The sequence below is a fragment of the Martes martes genome, assembly GCF_963455335.1.
Source record: "Martes martes genome assembly, chromosome: X".
Classification (NCBI taxonomy): Eukaryota; Metazoa; Chordata; class Mammalia; order Carnivora; family Mustelidae; genus Martes; species Martes martes.
The window spans coordinates 40,410,110-40,427,969 of NC_137897.1; the positions used below are offsets into that span (position 1 = coordinate 40,410,110).

The 17,860-nt window shown below is 44.6% G+C and overlaps 2 protein-coding genes across 6 annotated transcripts in view; one reads left to right on the forward strand and one right to left on the reverse strand.

Moving 5' to 3' along the window:
• ZNF182 (zinc finger protein 182) overlaps positions 1–9,265 on the reverse strand; it is a 30,766-nt gene extending 21,501 nt beyond the window's left edge. The window contains exons 1-4 of one of the 5 annotated variants that reach the window (XM_080831276.1): positions 9,105–9,265; positions 8,675–8,862; positions 8,085–8,124; positions 7,728–7,786 (exon numbers count right to left, since the gene is read on the reverse strand). In XM_080831276.1, the coding sequence (XP_080687402.1) occupies positions 7,728–7,742 (15 nt within the window). In that variant the 5' untranslated portion in view covers positions 7,743–7,786; positions 8,085–8,124; positions 8,675–8,862; positions 9,105–9,265. The remainder of the gene's footprint in view (positions 1–7,727; positions 7,787–8,084; positions 8,125–8,674; positions 8,863–9,104) is intronic. The other 4 variants (XM_080831278.1, XM_080831277.1, XM_080831275.1 and 1 more) reach the window with 4 other exon arrangements.
• Positions 9,266–14,193: 4,928 nt separating this feature from the next.
• LOC308337348 (sperm acrosome-associated protein 5-like) lies at positions 14,194–16,670 on the forward strand (the record flags this gene model as incomplete). Its single annotated transcript, XM_080795496.1, has 4 exons — positions 14,194–14,350; positions 14,743–14,901; positions 16,386–16,464; positions 16,568–16,670. The coding sequence occupies 4 exons, from the start codon at positions 14,194–14,196 to the stop codon at positions 16,668–16,670; spliced, it is 498 nt and encodes a 165-aa protein (XP_080651622.1).
• Between the last annotated feature and the right edge of the window lie 1,190 nt (positions 16,671–17,860).

The following is a 17,860-nucleotide window of genomic DNA, read 5'->3' on the forward strand; positions in this document are numbered from 1 at the left end:
TTACTTTTCATTTTTTTAAGTAATCTCTACACCTAGCGTGGGGCTCAAACTCACAACCCTGACATCAAAAGTCACATGGCCACTGTCTGAGCTAACCAGGCACTCCACCCAAGAGAATCATTTTACACTTCAAGACATCCACAGATTCAAAGTGAAGGGATAGAGAAAAATTTATCATGCAAATGGATGTCAAAAGAAAGCCAGAGTAACTACATATATTGGACAAACCAGACTTTCAAATAGACTGCAACAAGAGACAAAGAAGTGCGCTGTATCATAATAAAAGGGACAATCCAACAAGAAGATATAACAATTGAAAGTATTTACGCACCCAACCCGGGAGCACCCAAATATATAAAACAATTAATAACAAACATAAAAAAACTAACTGATAACAATACAAAATGGTAAAGGATAGTAACACCCCACCACTTATATCAAGGGACAGAAAATAAACAAGGAAACAACAGCTTTGAATGACACAGTGGACCAGATGGACTTAACAGATACATTCAGAACATTCTATCCTAAAACAGCAAAATACATTCTTTTCAAGTACACACAGGACATTCTCCAGAATAAATCACAGATTAGGTCACAAAAACAGGTCTTAACAAATACAAAAAGACTAAAGTCACACCATGCACCTTCTCTGACCACGGCGTTATGAAACTTGAAGTCAACTACAAGAAAAAATCTGGAAGGACCACAAACACATGGAGGTTAAACAATATGCTACCAAACAGTGAATGGGTCAACCAGGAAATCAAAGAAGAAATTTAAAAATATGCGGAAACAAGTGAAAATTAAAACACGATGGTCCAAAACCTTTGGGACAGAGCAAAAGCAGATCTAAGAAGGAAGTATATACCAATACAGGCCTATCTCAAGAAGCAAGAAAAAAATCTCAGCTAACAACCTAACATTACAACTAAAGGAACTAGGTAAAAAGCAACAAATGAAGCCCAAAGCCAGCAGAAAGAAGGAAATAATAAAGATTAGAGGAGAAATAAATGATACTGAAATTTTAAAAAACAACAGAACAAATCAACGAAACCATGAGCTGGTTTTTCGAAAAAATTAATAAAATTTAAGGATGGGCGGCTGGCGGGGGCTTAGTGGGATAAGCGTCTGCCTTCTGCTTCTCCCTCTCTGACTGCCCCTCCCCCTGCTCATGCTTGCTTGCTCTCTCTTAAATAAAATCTTTAAAAAAATTAATAAAATTGATAAACCTCTAGCCAGACTTATCAAAAATAAAAGAGAAAGGACCCAAATAGATAAAATCACAAATCAAAGAGGAGAGATCACATCCAACACCACAGAAATATAAGAGAATATTATGAAAAACTATATGCCAACAAATTGGGACAACCTAGAAGAAATGGATAAATTCCTACAAACATATAAAAGCTACCAAAACTGAAACACGAAGAAACAGAAAACCTGAACAGACTCGTAACCAGCAAGGAAATTGAACCAGTAATCCAAAAACTCCCAACGAACAAAAGTCCAGAGTGCTCACTTCGGCAGCACATATACTAAGAAGTCCAGGGCAAGATGGCTTCACAGGCAAATTCTACCAAATATTTAAAGAGTTAACACCTATTCTTCTCAAACTATTGCAAAAAATAGAAAAGGAAGGAAAATCTCCACATTCATTCTATGAAGGCAGCATTACCCTGATAGCAAAACTAGATAAAAAAAACTACTAAAAAAGAGAACCACAGGCCAATATCCCTGATGAACATGGATGCAAAAATTCTCAATAAAATATCAGCAAACCAAATCCAACAATACATTAACAAAATCATTCACCACAATCAAGTGGGATTTATTCCTGGGATGCAAGGGTGGTTCGAAATTCACAAATCAATCAATGTGATACATCACATTAATAAAAGAAAGGATAAGAACCATATAATCATTGCAATAGATGCATAAAAAGCATCTGACAAAGTACAACATCCACTCATGATAAAAACTCTCAACAAGGTAGATTTAGAGGAAACACACTTCAATATAATAAAGGCCATATATGAAAAACCTACAGCTAGCATCATACTCGATGAGGAAAAACTGAGAGCTCCTCTTCTACAGTCAGGAACAAGACAGGGATATCCAGTCTCATCTGCCTTCGGCTCAGCTCATGATGCCAAGGTGCTGGGATTGAGCCCCGCATCGGGCTCGCTGCTCCATGGGCAGCCTGCTTCTCCGTCTCCACTGCTTCTGCTCTCCTGCATTCTCTCCCTCTCGAATAAATAATCTTTTTTTAAAAAGGAAACCAATTCCATTTACAATGGCACCCAAATCAGTAAAATACCTAGAAACAAACCTAGCTAAGGAGATAAAAGACCTGTACTCTGAAAACTAAAACGCTGATAAAAGAAATTGAGGATGACACAAAGAAATGGAAAGACGGGTACCTGGGTGGCTCAGTCAACTAGGCATTGGACTCTTGATTTCAGCTCAGGTCATGATATCGATGGTGGTAAGATCAAGCCCCCCATTGGCCTTCATGCTCAGCATGAAGTCTGCTTGAGATTCTCTCTCTCCCTCTCCCTCTCCCCCCCATTCTCTCCCCACCTCTCTCTGCCTCTCAAAATAATTTAAATAAAATCTTAAAAAAAAAGAAATGCAAAGACATTCTGTGCTCATGGATTGGAAAAACAAATATTGTTAAAATGTCTATACTACTCGAAGCTCAATCTGGACCTTTAAAGCAATCCCTATCAAAATACCACCAGCATGTTTCACAGAGCTAGAACAATCCAAAAATGTCTGTGGAGCCACAAAAGACCCCAAATAGCCGAAGCAACCCTGAAAAAGAAAAGGAAAGCTGGAGGCATCACAATTCCAGACTGCAAGTTATATTACAAAGCTGTACTAATCAAAACAGCATGATACTGGCACAAAAATAGACACATAGGTCAACAGAACAGACAAGAAACTCCCAAAATGGATCCACAACTATCGGTCAATTATTCCTGGACAAAGCAGGAAGAATACCCAGTGGGAAAAAAGAGTGTCTCTTCAACAAATGGTGTTGGGAAAACTGGACAGCAACATTCCAAAAAAAAAAACAAAAACAAAAAAACTGGACCACTTACTTACACCACACAGAAAAATAAATTAAAAATGGATGAAAGACCTAAATGTGAGATATGAAACCATAAAACCTGTGGAAGAGAACACCAGCAGTAACTTCTTGCCATGGGTAGAAGAATCCTCTTTCTAGATCTGTCTCCTGAGGCAAGGAAGACAAAAGCAAAAGTAAACTATTGGGACTAAATCAAAACAAAAGTCTTCTACACAGTGAAGGAAGCAACCAACAAAACTAAAAAAGCAACCTACAGAACAGGAGAAGATATTTGCAAACGACATATCTCAAAAAGGGTTAGTATCCAAAACATCTAAGGAACTTATAAAACTCAACACCCCAAAAAACAAATAGTGCAATTTAAAAATGGACAGAAGGGATGCCTGAATGGCACAGTTTGTCAATAGTCTGACTCTTGGTTTTGGCTCAGGTTGTGATTCCAGGGTTGTGAGATCAAGCCCCACGTCGAACTCCATGCTCAGCACAGAGACTGAGTGGGATTCTCTCCCTCTCCCCCTCCCCACTGTGCATGCTCTCTCTCTCAAATAAATAAATCTTTTTTTAAAAAAAACAGGCAGAAAACATGAACAGGTATTTTATATATATACATATATATGTAATATTTGTATATATGTATATACACATACTTGTATGTATATAGATACACACACATATATAAAATATAATAGTGGAATATTACGCAGCCATCAAAAAGAATGAAATCTTGCCATTTGCAAAGATGTGGATGGAACGTAGTATTCTAAGCAAAATAAGTCAGTCAGAGAAAGACAGATACCATATGATTTCACTCATATGCGGAATTTAAGAAACGAAACAGATGAACGTAGGGGAAGGGAAGGAAAAATAAAACGAGATGAAAATTGAGAGGGAGGCAAACCATAAGAGGCACTGAACTCTAGGAAACAAACTTGAGGATTGCTGGAGGGGAGGTGGGTAGGGGATGGGGCAACTGGGTGATGGGCATGAAGGAGGGCACTTGATGGGATGAGCACTGGGTATTGTATGCAACCCATGAATCACTAAATTCTACCTCAGAAACTAATAAAAAATAATTTGATTTATTATAAACTACAATAAAATACAAATAAAAACTTTCCAAATTTTTTCCCCAGAATACCAGTGACTAACTGAAGTAAGTAATTTAAGAAAAGATTCCTGAAATGGACCTGAGTGTCCCAGTGCAGTACAATCCAATTTTTTTTAAAGGCAGTTATTTTTTTTTAAGATTTTATTTATTTATTTATTTATTTGGGAGAGAGAGAGTGCATGAGAGGAGAGAGGTCAGATGGAGAAGCAGACTCCCTGCCAAGCAGGGAGCCTGATGTGGGACTCAATCCCGAGACTGCGGGATCACGACCTGAGCCAAAGGCAGTCTTTCAACCAACTGAGCCACCCAGGTGCCCCCGATCCAATTTTTAAACAATGTGCAGGGGTCACTACAAACCCCATGCCACCAGCAAAACCCATCAACAATTTGAGTGTTTTACTTAAAATGGAAAAGAGCTTGCAGTGACATCAACTTTAGGAAATAAAACACCTGTAAAGCATGAAAATAAATAAATCTTTTAAAAAAAGTTAAAAATGGGCAGAAGACATGAATAGACATTTCTCCAAAGAAGACATCCACATGGCTAACAGACACATGAGAAGATGCTCAACATCACTGATCATCAGCGAAATGCAAATCCAAACTACGATGAGTTATCACATCACACCTGTCTGAATGGGTAAAATCAACAACATAAGAAACAACAGATGTTGTGGAAGATGTGGAGAAAGGGGAACCCTCTTGTACTGTTGGTGGGGATGCAAACTGGTACAGCCACACTGGAAAACAGTATGGAGGTTCCTCAAAAAGTTAAAAATAGAGCTACCCTACAACCCAGCAATCACACTGCTAGGTACTTACCCAAAGAATACAAAAATACTAATTCAAAGGCATACAGACCCCAGTGTTTATAGCAGCATTATCTATGACAGCCAAATTATGGAAACAGCTGTATACTAACTAACTGGAATTTAAATAAAAGCATTAAAAAAAAGTGTGGTACTGGCAGAGAGTTAGATACATAGATCAATAGAACAGTGTAGAGTCCAGAAATAGATCCACAAATACGGCCGACTGATTTATGATGAACCTGCAAAAGCAATTCAAAAGAGAAAAATGATCCTTTGGACAAATGGGGTTGGAACAAATGGAATTCCATATGCAAAATAATAACCCTCAACCTACTTCTCACCCCTTTTATAAAAATTAGTGCAAAAGAGATCACAGGTCTAAATGTAAAAGCTAAAACTATGAAACTTACAGAATCGAAAAAAATCTTCATGACATAAGGATCCAGCAAAGAGTTCTTAACCATGACACCAAAATCACCATCCATAAAGGAAATAATTCATACACTGGACATTTTCAAAATTAAAAATTCTTGCCCTGTGAACACACTGTTTAGAGAATAAAAAGACAAACCACACAAACTATGTATCCAGCAAAGGACTTGCACACAGAATACATAAAGAACTCTCAAAGCTCAGTAGTGAGAAAACAATCTAATTTTAAACGGGCAGAAGAGTGGATTGAACATTTCATCAAAGAGGATATATAAAAAGTAAATAAGCGTATCTAAAGACCTTGAACATAATTGGCTATTAGTGAAACCCAAATTAAAGCCATGATGAGATACCAACTATACCGCCAGAATGACTAAAATTAAAAATACTGACAATATTGGGGCGCCTGGGTGGCTCAGTGGGTTGAGCCTCTGCCTTCGGCTCAGGTCATGGTCTCAGGGTCCAGGGATCGAGCCCCGCATCGGGCTCTCTGCTCAGCGGGGAGTCTGCTTCCCCCTCTCTCTCTGCCTGCCTCTCTGCCTGCTTGTGATCTCTCTCTCTCTGTCAAATGAATAAATAAAATCTTTAAATAAATAAATAAATAAAATTTTAAAAAATAAAAATAAAAATACTGACAATACCAAGTGCCGACAAAAACGTGTAGCAACTGGAATTCTTATACATTGCTGGTGGAAATGAAAAATGATTCAACCATTCTGGAAAACCATCTGGCAGAGTCTTAAAAAGCTAAACATACACTTATCATGTGACCCAGCATTCCAATATTTATTCTAGAGAAGTGAAAACCGATGTTCACACAAAAACCCGTGTATGAAGGTTTAAAGTAGTGTTACTCGTAACTGTCAAAAACTGGAAATAATTCCAATGTCTTTCAACAGAAGAAGGGACAGACAAGCTGTGGTACATCAGTATCATGGAATACCACCCAGCAATAAAAAGACCTGACACACATAGCTTGTCTGAATCTCCAGGGAATTATGCTGAGTAAAAACACCCTCAGTGTCAAAAGGTCACATACTGTAGGATTTGATTTTTATCTCATTCTTGAAACAACAAAATTCGAGAAATGGAGAGTGATAATTCCTAGGAGGCTAAGAATGGGAGGATTAGAGAAAAGGGATGGATGTGGCTATAAAAGGGCAACATAAGAGGTCCCTGCGGTGCCAGGGCTTATCTTAACCACAGCAAAGTCAACAACCTGGTCATGACATTCTACTATAGCTTTGTAAGATGTACTATTGGGGGAAACAAGTAAAGGATACATGGGATGTCTCTGTATTTTTATAATTGCACATCAATCGATTATCTCCAACGAACATTTAATTTTTTTTAAAAAAGGTTACATACATATGATTCCTTTTATATGACACCCTGGAAAAGATAAAAACTGTAGTGATGCAGAACAGATCTGTGGTTGTCTGAGGTTACAAGTGGGGAAGGAGAGAACCATAAAGGAGTAGCATAAGGCATTTTTTTGCCTGATGAAACTATTCTCTGTCCCATAGATTAGTTACACCCATCTGTATTCGTGAAATACCTTCGCCTCAGCACTGACATTCACAACGCCAAATGGGTTCATATTTATTGCACTGGACAGTGACAACAAATTCAATATTCCTGCGCACTAATTTAAAAAAAATTTTTTTTAACTGAAAGAAAAAAGATGGTTGGCTATAAGCACATCTGCAAGACTCTGTCTCTTGGCCAAATGAGAATCCAAAGTCTAACTGATAAACTTACTTCAGGAAAATGATTTCAAGAAAAGCCAGTTCCCTAAGACATTTCATTCCCAAATTACACCTTGACGTTATGTCGCCAGCTCACTGAGGAATGCTGTAAGAAATATCGGCAGGAAACCAGGGACTGCATTTATCACCAGGCTGTGCTTAAAGACAATTCCGCCATTCACAGGAAGACTCTGAAAAGAAATGCCATGGAAGGCAATTACAGGAAACCTCCACTTCCCTGAGGACTTGGTGTGCTCTCTCCTGATGAGCAAGGTGAGCCAGCTTCCTAATTAAGTTTCCCTCTGGCAGCCAGAGGCTCAAAGAGACATCTGTAAGTCAATGTTAGTACCAGTCACACCCTAAGTCCTCCACATGTCTACACTCTAACTTGGCCTTGCTGCTGTCTCTCGTTTTTCCTGATCTTAATGCTTATTTACAAATAATTTCCTATTTTATGTCAGGAATTCCTTCAAGCTCATCACAGCCATGGTAAAAAAAAAAAAAAAAAAAGGAATAGACCACATACTTACCTGGGGTTTGGCCATTTCTTGTTCTTCTTGGGAAAAGGCAGAGATGTGCAAAGGCTGAGCTGGAAGAATGGAGAAGTATACAGAGTATGAGAGAACCCATCAGGACTATCTGCCTAGAATTATCTGCCCAAGAATTCCCTCCCATAAGCTGGGCATGAGGCCACTTTGTGGAAGTCCGGGCAACCGTGTGGTTTTTAACAACCACCTGTGTATTCTTGATTCTTTTCCAAACGTTAGCATCTAACACAAAAGGTTTTTTTCTGTATACACTTGTGTACTGACCCAGAAATAGTATTTCCAGGCATTTTCCTTAATGAAATAATGTACTCTAATGCATCACAATTCCTCTGTAAGTACCTTCATCTCAGCGTCGACTTTATGAATGCCAAAGTTAATCCTGTATGACTCAAAATAAGAAGATTAATAAGGAGATACAAGGGGTGAAATTCTACATAGCTATTTAAAAGACTGTTGTATGGAACTGTATGCTTTAGCATCTGTGTACTTTTCTGTACACATACCTAAAAGAAAGTTTTTAACACATCACAGAATAAATTAAGGTGAATCACAGTCAACTTCTAAATGAAAAAAAAGGTAGGTTATAAAACCGCAGGAACCCACCTCAAACTATATGTGAAATGTTTAAAAACCCAGAGCCCTAAAACACTAAAACTGTCTAAGAATGGACGTATACACGTAGGGGGATAAAATGAATTCCTTTTGATTTTCTTTCCCACTATTTTTAATGAATCTGTAATTCAAATGTGCTAGTATTTATTAAACGCCAGGAAAACTGAACTTTTGAAAAACTATCAGCCTCCTGACATTTTAAGCCTGATGATCCCCCCCTAGACCCCGCAGCACCAGGCCTCGCCCACCCCCTTCCCAAGCCCCAAGCTCTCAGCTCGGGAGATGAGTCCTCTCAGGTGCCTCTTCCTTCTCCTCACCTCACCGGGGCCGGCTTGCCCAGGAGCCAGAAGGAAGCCTTCGGGTGCAGATTCACTTCGGCTGAAGCATTCACATCAGGCCCCTACCCTGGGGCGCGAGCAAGGGGAGAGGGGCACGGGGAGAGGCGGGGCGCGCCTAAGAAGGGGCCTGAGGAGTGCGTTATGAACCCTTAGCGCAGGTCACTGTGCTGGAAAATGTGTAAAAGTCAACGTTTAACAAGCCCCACTCAACCCTGACTAGTCCCATAACTTTGTCCACCATCGTGCCCAGAGATCGTCATTCGGTCTCCCATCACTCACCCCACAAGTCCCACCATCAATGACCCCCCCAAATCCCCTTTCTTTCGTTCCCCCCCAGAACTCCCCATCACTCCGCCCATCACCTCTAGCACTCGCCCTCTCAACCCCTCTCTTTCTCTCTCTCTCTCACCCTCTCGACAATAGATTTTCTGCTCACTGCAGAGGAGACCAGTGCAAAAACTGGCCCCAAAAAGCACTTCCGCTTCGGGACCTACTCAGGCTCCGCAACCTACAGGGTTGCAGCGGTTGGGTGTGCGCACGCTCAGTGGGGGCTTTGAGCCCGCGTCCGCCAATAGTCAACACCGGGCCCCCTCCCGCCCCCTCCCGCCAGCCCCACGCGAACGCGGCGGGGCCGCGGCGCCTGCGCGGAGGGAAGATGGCCGCGCCCGCGCGGTCCCTGCTTTGAGATGGCCGCGCCCACCGGGGCTCTACACCTCGAGGGCTGTGGTGTGGAGCAGGTGTCTACTTGGTTCTGCAGAGACCGTCCTGCCCAAGGCTTCGAAAACCATTTTCCTTATGACGGGGAGGGGAACTGCCCAATTGAGGAAAATTCTGGCAGGCGGGAATTTGGTGTCTTGAACCCGAAGGGCAGCGTCGGGTTTACAGGTGTAATTGAAGAGGAAGACGGGACGCGTGGCAGAATCGCCCAGCGTGCACAAAGGCTGGGAGGTTGGGAAAGGTCACACTGGCTCCATCCAGTGGCTAAAGCCGGGAGTTTTGAAGGACAGCACACAAACAAGCTGAAGGATACATAAGCGGCGACCTGGGACGCACACACCCCGCGGTGAAGCCAATGTGTTAAGCAGCAGCTGACGGGTTCTTTTCTCTGGATGGGCAGGAACGAAATCCTTTTGTCGGAGGTGACAATTTTGCTGACCAAACGGAGCCGGCCACACAAGTAGCCGAAGGAAAGAGCCTCCTGGCCGGGAAGTGGGACCCAATTTGGCATGTTGGGAGGAATGGAAACTGGCAGTGTGTTGGGAGCGTAGGAGGTGGGGGGGGGGCAGATGCCGTAGGGCCTCCTCTGCCAGGAACAGAGCTCATGCTTCATTCTAGACAGAATGGGGAGCCGTGAGAGGGGTAAGATTTTTTTAAAGACCCATCAGAAGCAATCTCGAATTCTTGTTTATTGAGAGTCGTGCACCACTAGAACATGAGCTTCCCCTGTATGACAGACAGTATTCCAGACATTGGGAACATAGCAAGGAAGAAGACAGAACCAAACAAACATGATGGAGACACCCTGGTTTCAAACCACCATTCACCAGCTTTGTAACTAGGGCAGAACTCTTCTCTGTGCTGTTTCCTCATCTGTAAAATGGGGACGATGACAAATGAACTGATAATTGTAAAGATTTAGAACAATGCTTGGCACACAGCAAGTGCTACATGTTTTAGTATTATCATTTAAAAAAATTAGGCATCTATATGTATTAAGCTTTTCTTAATCAAAAGGAAAAATTCAAAGGTAACCTGCAGGCTGCTTTGAAGAACAGACAACAGAGGGCAAAGGCGAAAGCGGGAAAAACTGTGGCTTCTGCCAACAGGCCCAGCAAGTGATAATGGGGGCTCAGACCTAGCTCAGTATCTCCTGTGTGCCACACACCATGTGAAGCACATGGTATGACCTGCCTCATTCAGTCCCCACTATCTGTGAACAGTCCCATGGCCTCTACTTGTCAGAGGAGAAAACTGAGTCCCAGAGAGACTAAGTAACGTGCGCACGGTCACACAGTTTTCCAAGGTCGGATCCTTAACTTCTTTTTTTTTTTTAAGATTTTATTTATTTATTTGTCAGAGAGAGAGAGAGAGAACAGGCAGACACAGTGGCAGAGGGAGAAGCAGGCTCCCTGCGGAGCAAGGAGCCCAATGCGGGACTCGATCCCAGGACACTGGGATCATGACCAGAGCTGAAAGCAGCTGCTTAACCAACTGAGCCACCCAGGCGTCCCCGGATCCTTAACTTCTACCCAGTAAGATTCTTCTTTTGTTTATTCACTATCCCACAGAACTTCCGGAAAGTATCTGCAGGTCCTCATCCCAGAACCATTAAAACTAGACAAGGAATTTTTTTTTTTTTACTAGAAATCTAGTTGGAGCTTCTTGGCAGCCAAAGCAAAGAGAGAAAACAGAAGACTAGCTCCTATCTCTTGCTCCCCAAAGGATCTGCACTTCTTGGGTACAAAATATGTCAGTTCTCTCTGAATGCCTTAGAAGATGGGAAATAGGAAGGGCCAGACCTGTAGGGCCCATCCCAGCCTGGCCTCTTCCATCTTACAAACATCATTCCCCCACCACCTTGTACACACACACACACCTGTGTATAGAAAGAATCCTTTAGGATTGGTGGGTATTGGGGTACAGAGATTGCCAGCTCCAGAAATGTCCCTGAGCCAGTGATACACCCCTCAAGAACTGTCCCAGGGTTCACAAGGCACACTGACAACCTATGTGAGGCCAGCTTTTCTGTGCTGAGGAGCTGGACTCTCACTCTGTGCTGGGCATCCTCTGCCATCAGTCCCTGCAGCAGCAACCTCCTCACACAGTGGTCTAAGCAGCAGGCAGCTAGCTGAAGGGGTGTGGGAAGCTGACAGCAGCCGGTCCCACCACAGAGTTTGTACGGTGTGACACTCCCACCCACAGTTCCCCTACCTCACCAGTGAGTCGTCACCACAATTGCTCTTAAGATACATTTCATCAAGGGGTATGTGGCTGGCCCAGTTGGTAGAGCATGTGACTCTTGATCTTAGGGTCATGAGTTCAAGCCCCACATTGGGTGTAGAGCTTACTTTACAATATAAGATACATTTCATCAAAACTATGGAAGCATGGCCAATTATGAGCAGTGACTTGGGACCATAAGGTAGTGGGTGAGTTTGTCAGAGCAACAGCTCACGAGCCAGTTCTCTGGTGACCTTGAAGCTGGCATGCTAGCCCTGAATTACCTGCTTCCAAGGGAGGAACCCCCCTCCATTCTTTTGAAGCCACTGGTATTTGTAGTACATGCCATCACTGGTACATGAATCCTGTCAAACTGTTCTGTCTTGGCCAATGTGAGTGTCGCTCAATGGGAGACATATGGGTCTGGTTGGGGGCAGGGGGGGAATAATGGCGAATGAAGGGCAGATTGGGAGTGAATGGTGGCAAGGAGAGACAGAGGGTGATGGGAGGGAGGTGCAAGAGTAGAGTGGAATGAAAGTGGGTAGTGTGGAGCCACATGAGGGAATGCCTGTGCATTCGATTTTGAATTAATCGAGATTATGGATGAGACTGAGTAAGTGATGGGAAATTGAGGCATGGGCTAAAGTGACCAAAAGTGAAAGTAGGATCAGACTGAGTGAATGGAGCAATTCACATGGTGAATGTGTATGGAGTTGATAAAGCAGGAGAGTGCAAATTGTTTTGAGCACTGAGGACCAGAGTGTGAATAAATGATGGTTTATGGGGCATGTTAAGGGTTAGAGAGGTGAATTTAGGGGGAACGTGGGAGGGAGTGGAGGTAATGTGGGGCATAGAGGGAAGAATGGGGAGCACAAGGGACAGAAGAGGGACTGAAGCCGTATGCGTGGTAGAACGTGAATGTGTGAATCAGGTTGAGTTCCAGTGGCGACACTCTGAGGGAGAAGGGGAGTGGCTAGAGTGAATGAGGGGCAGACTGGGACTAGACAAGGGTGATGCGGGGCTCCAGGAATGTCCAGGGATCCCAGCATCCATCAGCCAGGTGAAGGAGATGCCACATGTGCATGAATGGAGCTAATGCTGGGCAGAGTGAGAGGGAATAGAAGCAAAGAGAAGAAGGCAAGTCACTGTGGGGACTGTGAGCCAAAGGGAAAGACAAAGGTCACAGGTCACATGGCCCCAAGTGAATAAATTGGGGAAACATGGGGACCAGTGTTAGCAAAAAGTGGTGAATTCAGGGCAGAGTGTGATTGGATGAAGGTACTATGGGGCAGAATGAAAACAACTAGACATGAGATCAGGTGCAGAATGGGAGTGGTTCCAGCAGGAACAGGGGTTACACTGGAAATTTCTATGAGTGAGATGGTTTCAAAGAACAAGAGGAAGAGTTGATGGAGTCAACGAAGAGAAAGTGAGGAATGGGGCTGAGCGAACGTAGAAGGAGAATCTGTGGGTAACCTGAGCTAGCGTCAGGGAATGGGGGTAAATGTGGGAGCGGTGTTGGAGAGAACAAAGGTGAAGAAGGGGCAGCAAGAGAGTGAACGAGGGAGACAAGGAGGCCCAGAGTCCGGGAACCAAGCCGAAGGGTGGGCTACATGAGCGTGAATGGGAGTCGCTTCGTGCGGTGTCAAGGAGCAGTGGGGAACGTGGAAAATGAGTCTGAGAGTGAGCGGACGTGAAGGGATACGACGTGAGAACTGGGGCCATGTGAGGAGAGGGTTAAGGAACTGTGGCCATAGGAGGCCCAGCGTGCAGGAAGGGTAGTGGACAAGAGGCAGTGTAAGTGATCGGTGCAGGGTGGGGGGGCGGGGTTGGAATGAAAGCTGGAACAAGAATGGAGGCAGAACAGCAGTAGAGGGCACATCTCCGTCACGTGTCGTGTAAAATATGTAGTGGAGGGCACAGTGTGATCAAATGGGGCAAACGTGGCCAGATCCCAGGAAATTAGGGCATAGTAAGTGAAGTGAACGAGGTGCCAAGAATGGGTAAATGGAGGTAACAAGGGGCGGAAGGCAAGGGCATGGTGGCCACATTGTGCAGAGCATGAGAAACCGAGGTGGTAGGAGACAGTGTGGTGAACCGAGCTGACTGCTGAGCAGAGTGAGGAGAATGGAGGTGATGAAGGGCAGAGTGAGTGGAAATGGAGGGAACCAAGTGGTAGAGCAAGATTAAAAACAGTGGAGTGGCACCAGGTTAAGGAAAGTGCGGGAATGTGGGCTGAGCGTGAGGCCCAGGGCCTAAGTCCTATCTCTGTGTCTCCAGCTCCTTTCTTCCTGCATCTCTTTCTGACATCTCAGGGTTTCTCCCTGGTTTTGCCCCCTCCCGTCTTTATGTACAAGTCAGTATCCTTTTTTCCCTTGTGTGTCCGTCTCTAACAGAGATGGCACTGGGAAAGACAGTGAGGGTGTCCAGCCCCCTGGCTTCTGTGTTCCAGAATCTACTACATGGTGTTTGCTCACAGGGCCCAGAGTTCCAGAATGCCCCTAGTTCTGAACAGGGCAGCATCTGAGTCTGGAGCAAAGAGTTGGCTAGGAGGGCCTATGGGTGTTATCATGCAGACCTGCGTCACTGTGGTGGTGACTCTGGCCACACTGATGGTCGCCACCATGGATGCGAAGATCTATGAACGCTGTGAACTGGCAGTGAAGCTGGAGAAGGCAGGCCTCAATGGCTTCAGGGGCTACAGCGTTGGAGACTGTGAGACTCCAGTGCCCCAAGTCCCACCCACACCCCAAGCTACCCACCACACTCAGACCCAGGCCCCTCCTTATCATTTATCACCTCCCTAGGCCAGGGTATGATCCTCTCGGCCACCCCCTGACTTGCTCTAATGTCCTTACCATCATTGCCTTCACAACCGTCACCCTCACCTCTGCCATCAACACTGTCACTACCTGAGTCATCACGGGGCAACACCCCTTGCCATCCCTCATATCTCACCAGAATCACCAACATCTACACAACCAGCAAACCAAGATCACCCCCCCCCACAACGGAGATGACAACCATCCCCGTACCCTCCCCCTCTCCTACCACCAGCCAGTCCTAGGACTCATGCTTACCTCCTATCTACCCCCTCCCTGCCCCAGGGCTGTGCATGGCACACTATGAGAGTGGCTTTGACACCTCCTTCGTGGACCACAATCCTGATGGCAGCAGCGAATACGGCATTTTCCAGCTGAACTCTGCCTGGTGGTGTGACAACGGCCTTACACGCACCCAGAACCTCTGTCACATAGAGTGTCGAGGTGAGGCAGCACTGGGGACACCCTGAAGCCTTGCCCGGCCCCACTGCCCAACACACAGAGGGCAAGGTTGCCTGAGCCATACTCTCCAGTAACAAAAGCAGAAAAATTATAGGGAAAGGAGTACAGTTGCCTGGGCTGTCAGACACACCACCTCCTGTATCCTTACCAACTATGTGGAGATTTTGTCTAAGTCAGGAGCGCTCAGAAGTCCTATACCTCCCCAAGAATGGAGGCCGAAGGTTTCGGGGATTCAGAAAACAGGAAACTTAGCTCCATGTGAAATGGAAGGGGGAGGCTGTCCTGATTTGGGGTTCAGGTTGTTCAGGCCCTGAGGGAAGAAAAGCACATCTGGCTGTAGGAACAGAAATAAGGAAATCTGTGCAGAAAAAAGAGAGCTTTCCAGACAAGAGTGTGGTGGTATTGAGGACAAAATGTAACAGTGGTCGTTGTTCGGGGGTGGCCAAAATGGTACTTGGGTTGTCCAAGACAGACCAAAATGGGGACTGAGGTCATTGGGGGCCAGGCCAAATGGAGGTTGAGGCTGTCCAAGTCCTGCTACAGAAACAGAAGAGGTTACCCAGGATTGGGCAGCTTGAAGGTTGAGGTTGTCCAGAACTAGCCACCACAGAGGTTGAAGCTGTTGAGGACAGGGTAACATGAATAGTAAGGTTTCTCAAGATTAACTAAAATAAAGGCTAAGGCTGTTCACTTTGAGCTAACATGGAAGTTGAGGTAGTCCAGGACCAGCTATAATGGAAGTTGCAGTCCTGGAATGGTCAACATGGAGGGTGGAATTATTTATAACAAGTCAAAATGTCAACTGAGGTGGTCCAGGACTGGTCAGCATGGTAGTGGAGATCATTAACCAGTCAGAATGGCAGTGAAGGTCACCCTGGTTGAGCAGCTGGAATCACCTAGAACCAAGCACCATGATGACTGAGGTTGAATGGAACTAGCCAGCATGGAGACTGAGACCATTTGTAACCAAAGTGGCAGCTAAGGTTACCCCAGACCTGACAACATAGTGTTTGAAGTCACCAAGACTGACCAGCCTTGCAGCTGAGTAGCTTCCCTACCAGCCAACATGGGGGTTAAGATGATGTTAGACCAGCTGCTGTTGCAGTTGAGATCATCCATAATCACACAAAATTACAGTTGAGGTCATCCAGAACTGGCCAACACAGAGTTTGAGGTTGTTAGGACCAGGCAGTATGATGGCTGAGGATATTCATAACCAGGCAGGATGACAGTCAAGATCATCCAGGATCTCTCAATGTGAGTTAAGGTTCTATAGAACCAGCCAACATGGCAGCTGAGGTCACTCATAACCAGCTGACAAGTGAATCAAGGTCATCTAGAATCAGTCGACGTAGTGGTTGAAGTTATTCAGGCTCCACGGAATCCAGAACCCCTGGGCCCACCATACTATCACCCTGTCCCCAGTGCACCAGATCACTATGTCCCTCTCTCCCCTCCCCACCTAGACCTGCTCAACCGCCATATTCTAGATGATATCTTGTGTGCCAGGCAGGTGGTGTCCTCACAGAATGGTATGACTGCTTGGTAAGTTCATAGGGGTGGCTTGGATCCTGGGCAGCTGGGATAATGCCACTGCCACCCTATCAGGCTGTCCGCTTCACCCTCCTCCTCTCCCTTCATTTCCCAGGGATTCATGGACCCGGCACTGTTCTGGCCATGATTTATCTGAATGGCTCAAGGGATGCAATATGCATGTGAAATCTGACGCAAAGAAGATTAATAATTTGTGACTCGGTTTCCCAGAAGAAGAGATTTTCTGTTCCTTTCTTTTCTTTCTTCTGTGGTTTTAATAAAGAATGGTATCTATAAACTAGACAAGCGTCCTCTGATGCCTAACTCTCTTCATTTTCCCAATGCTTGGAGGTAGCCCCCATTTAATCCCTGCCCACATACATTCAACGCTCTCATCAGGGACACCATATTGCTTGGGGTGAAGGTAAGAGCATAGCTTCTCCTGGGTTCAAATACCATCTCTACCACTTAGGAGCTATGTTGCATCAGGCAAGGCATTTAACTTCTCTGTGCCTCTGCTTCCTCATTGGCAAAATGAGGGTGATAATGGTAGCACCTACTTCATGGGATTGTTGGGAGAATTAAATGAATGAATGTTTGGAAAGCACCTTGAGTGTCACAAGGCAGTTATCGGTCTGGAGATGGAAGGGTGGGATGAGGAGCTATGAAAATTTGCTTTCCTTAAAAAGCAGTCACTACAGTCTTTAATTAAGGTAGATACAGTCTCTTCCTGGAAAATAAGATTGGTTTCAGCTTACAAAGGAAACTCAGTGGGAATTAAAGTGTTCACATTCTCCCACATCCTCCCATATCTCCCTATGCTAACAGTTGGCCCCGCACTCCCTCTTTCATAAATAATGGCAAATTTCGAATGACAGGGTGGGAATCTAGGCCAGGAATTCAATGGATGTGCAGGGTAGTTTCTTTTTTTACAGAATGACTGGATTTGGGTCTGTGTCTTGGGCAGAGAATTAAGGAATTTAAACTTGCCACTCTCTGTACTGACCCCATCAGAAGAAACCACACCTGTGAGGAAGCAGTCCCTCATGACTTCTGTACTTTTTGATTATGGGTGGATATTCACCTACCCAGAGTCTTGTATTCAGTGTTTACTTCATCCAGGGTAAGCATAGATGATCATTAAAGCAGATATCCACCAGTGGGAGAATGACCGAGCCCCCCTTCTTAACGCCAATTTGATTTCTCCTGCCTTCAGCCCCAGCCAGCCTGGAGGGCCCAATTTCACATTTCCCTGGAGATCCATAAAGGGTGCCATCACTCTGGGTACTAATTTCTGTATTCATCAAAAGCAGCAAAAATGAACTCTGCTGAATTTAAGTAAAAAGTAGATCTCCTAAAATCTTATTGGGTAGCTTAAAAGCCTTAAAAAAATCCTTAGAAAAAAAGA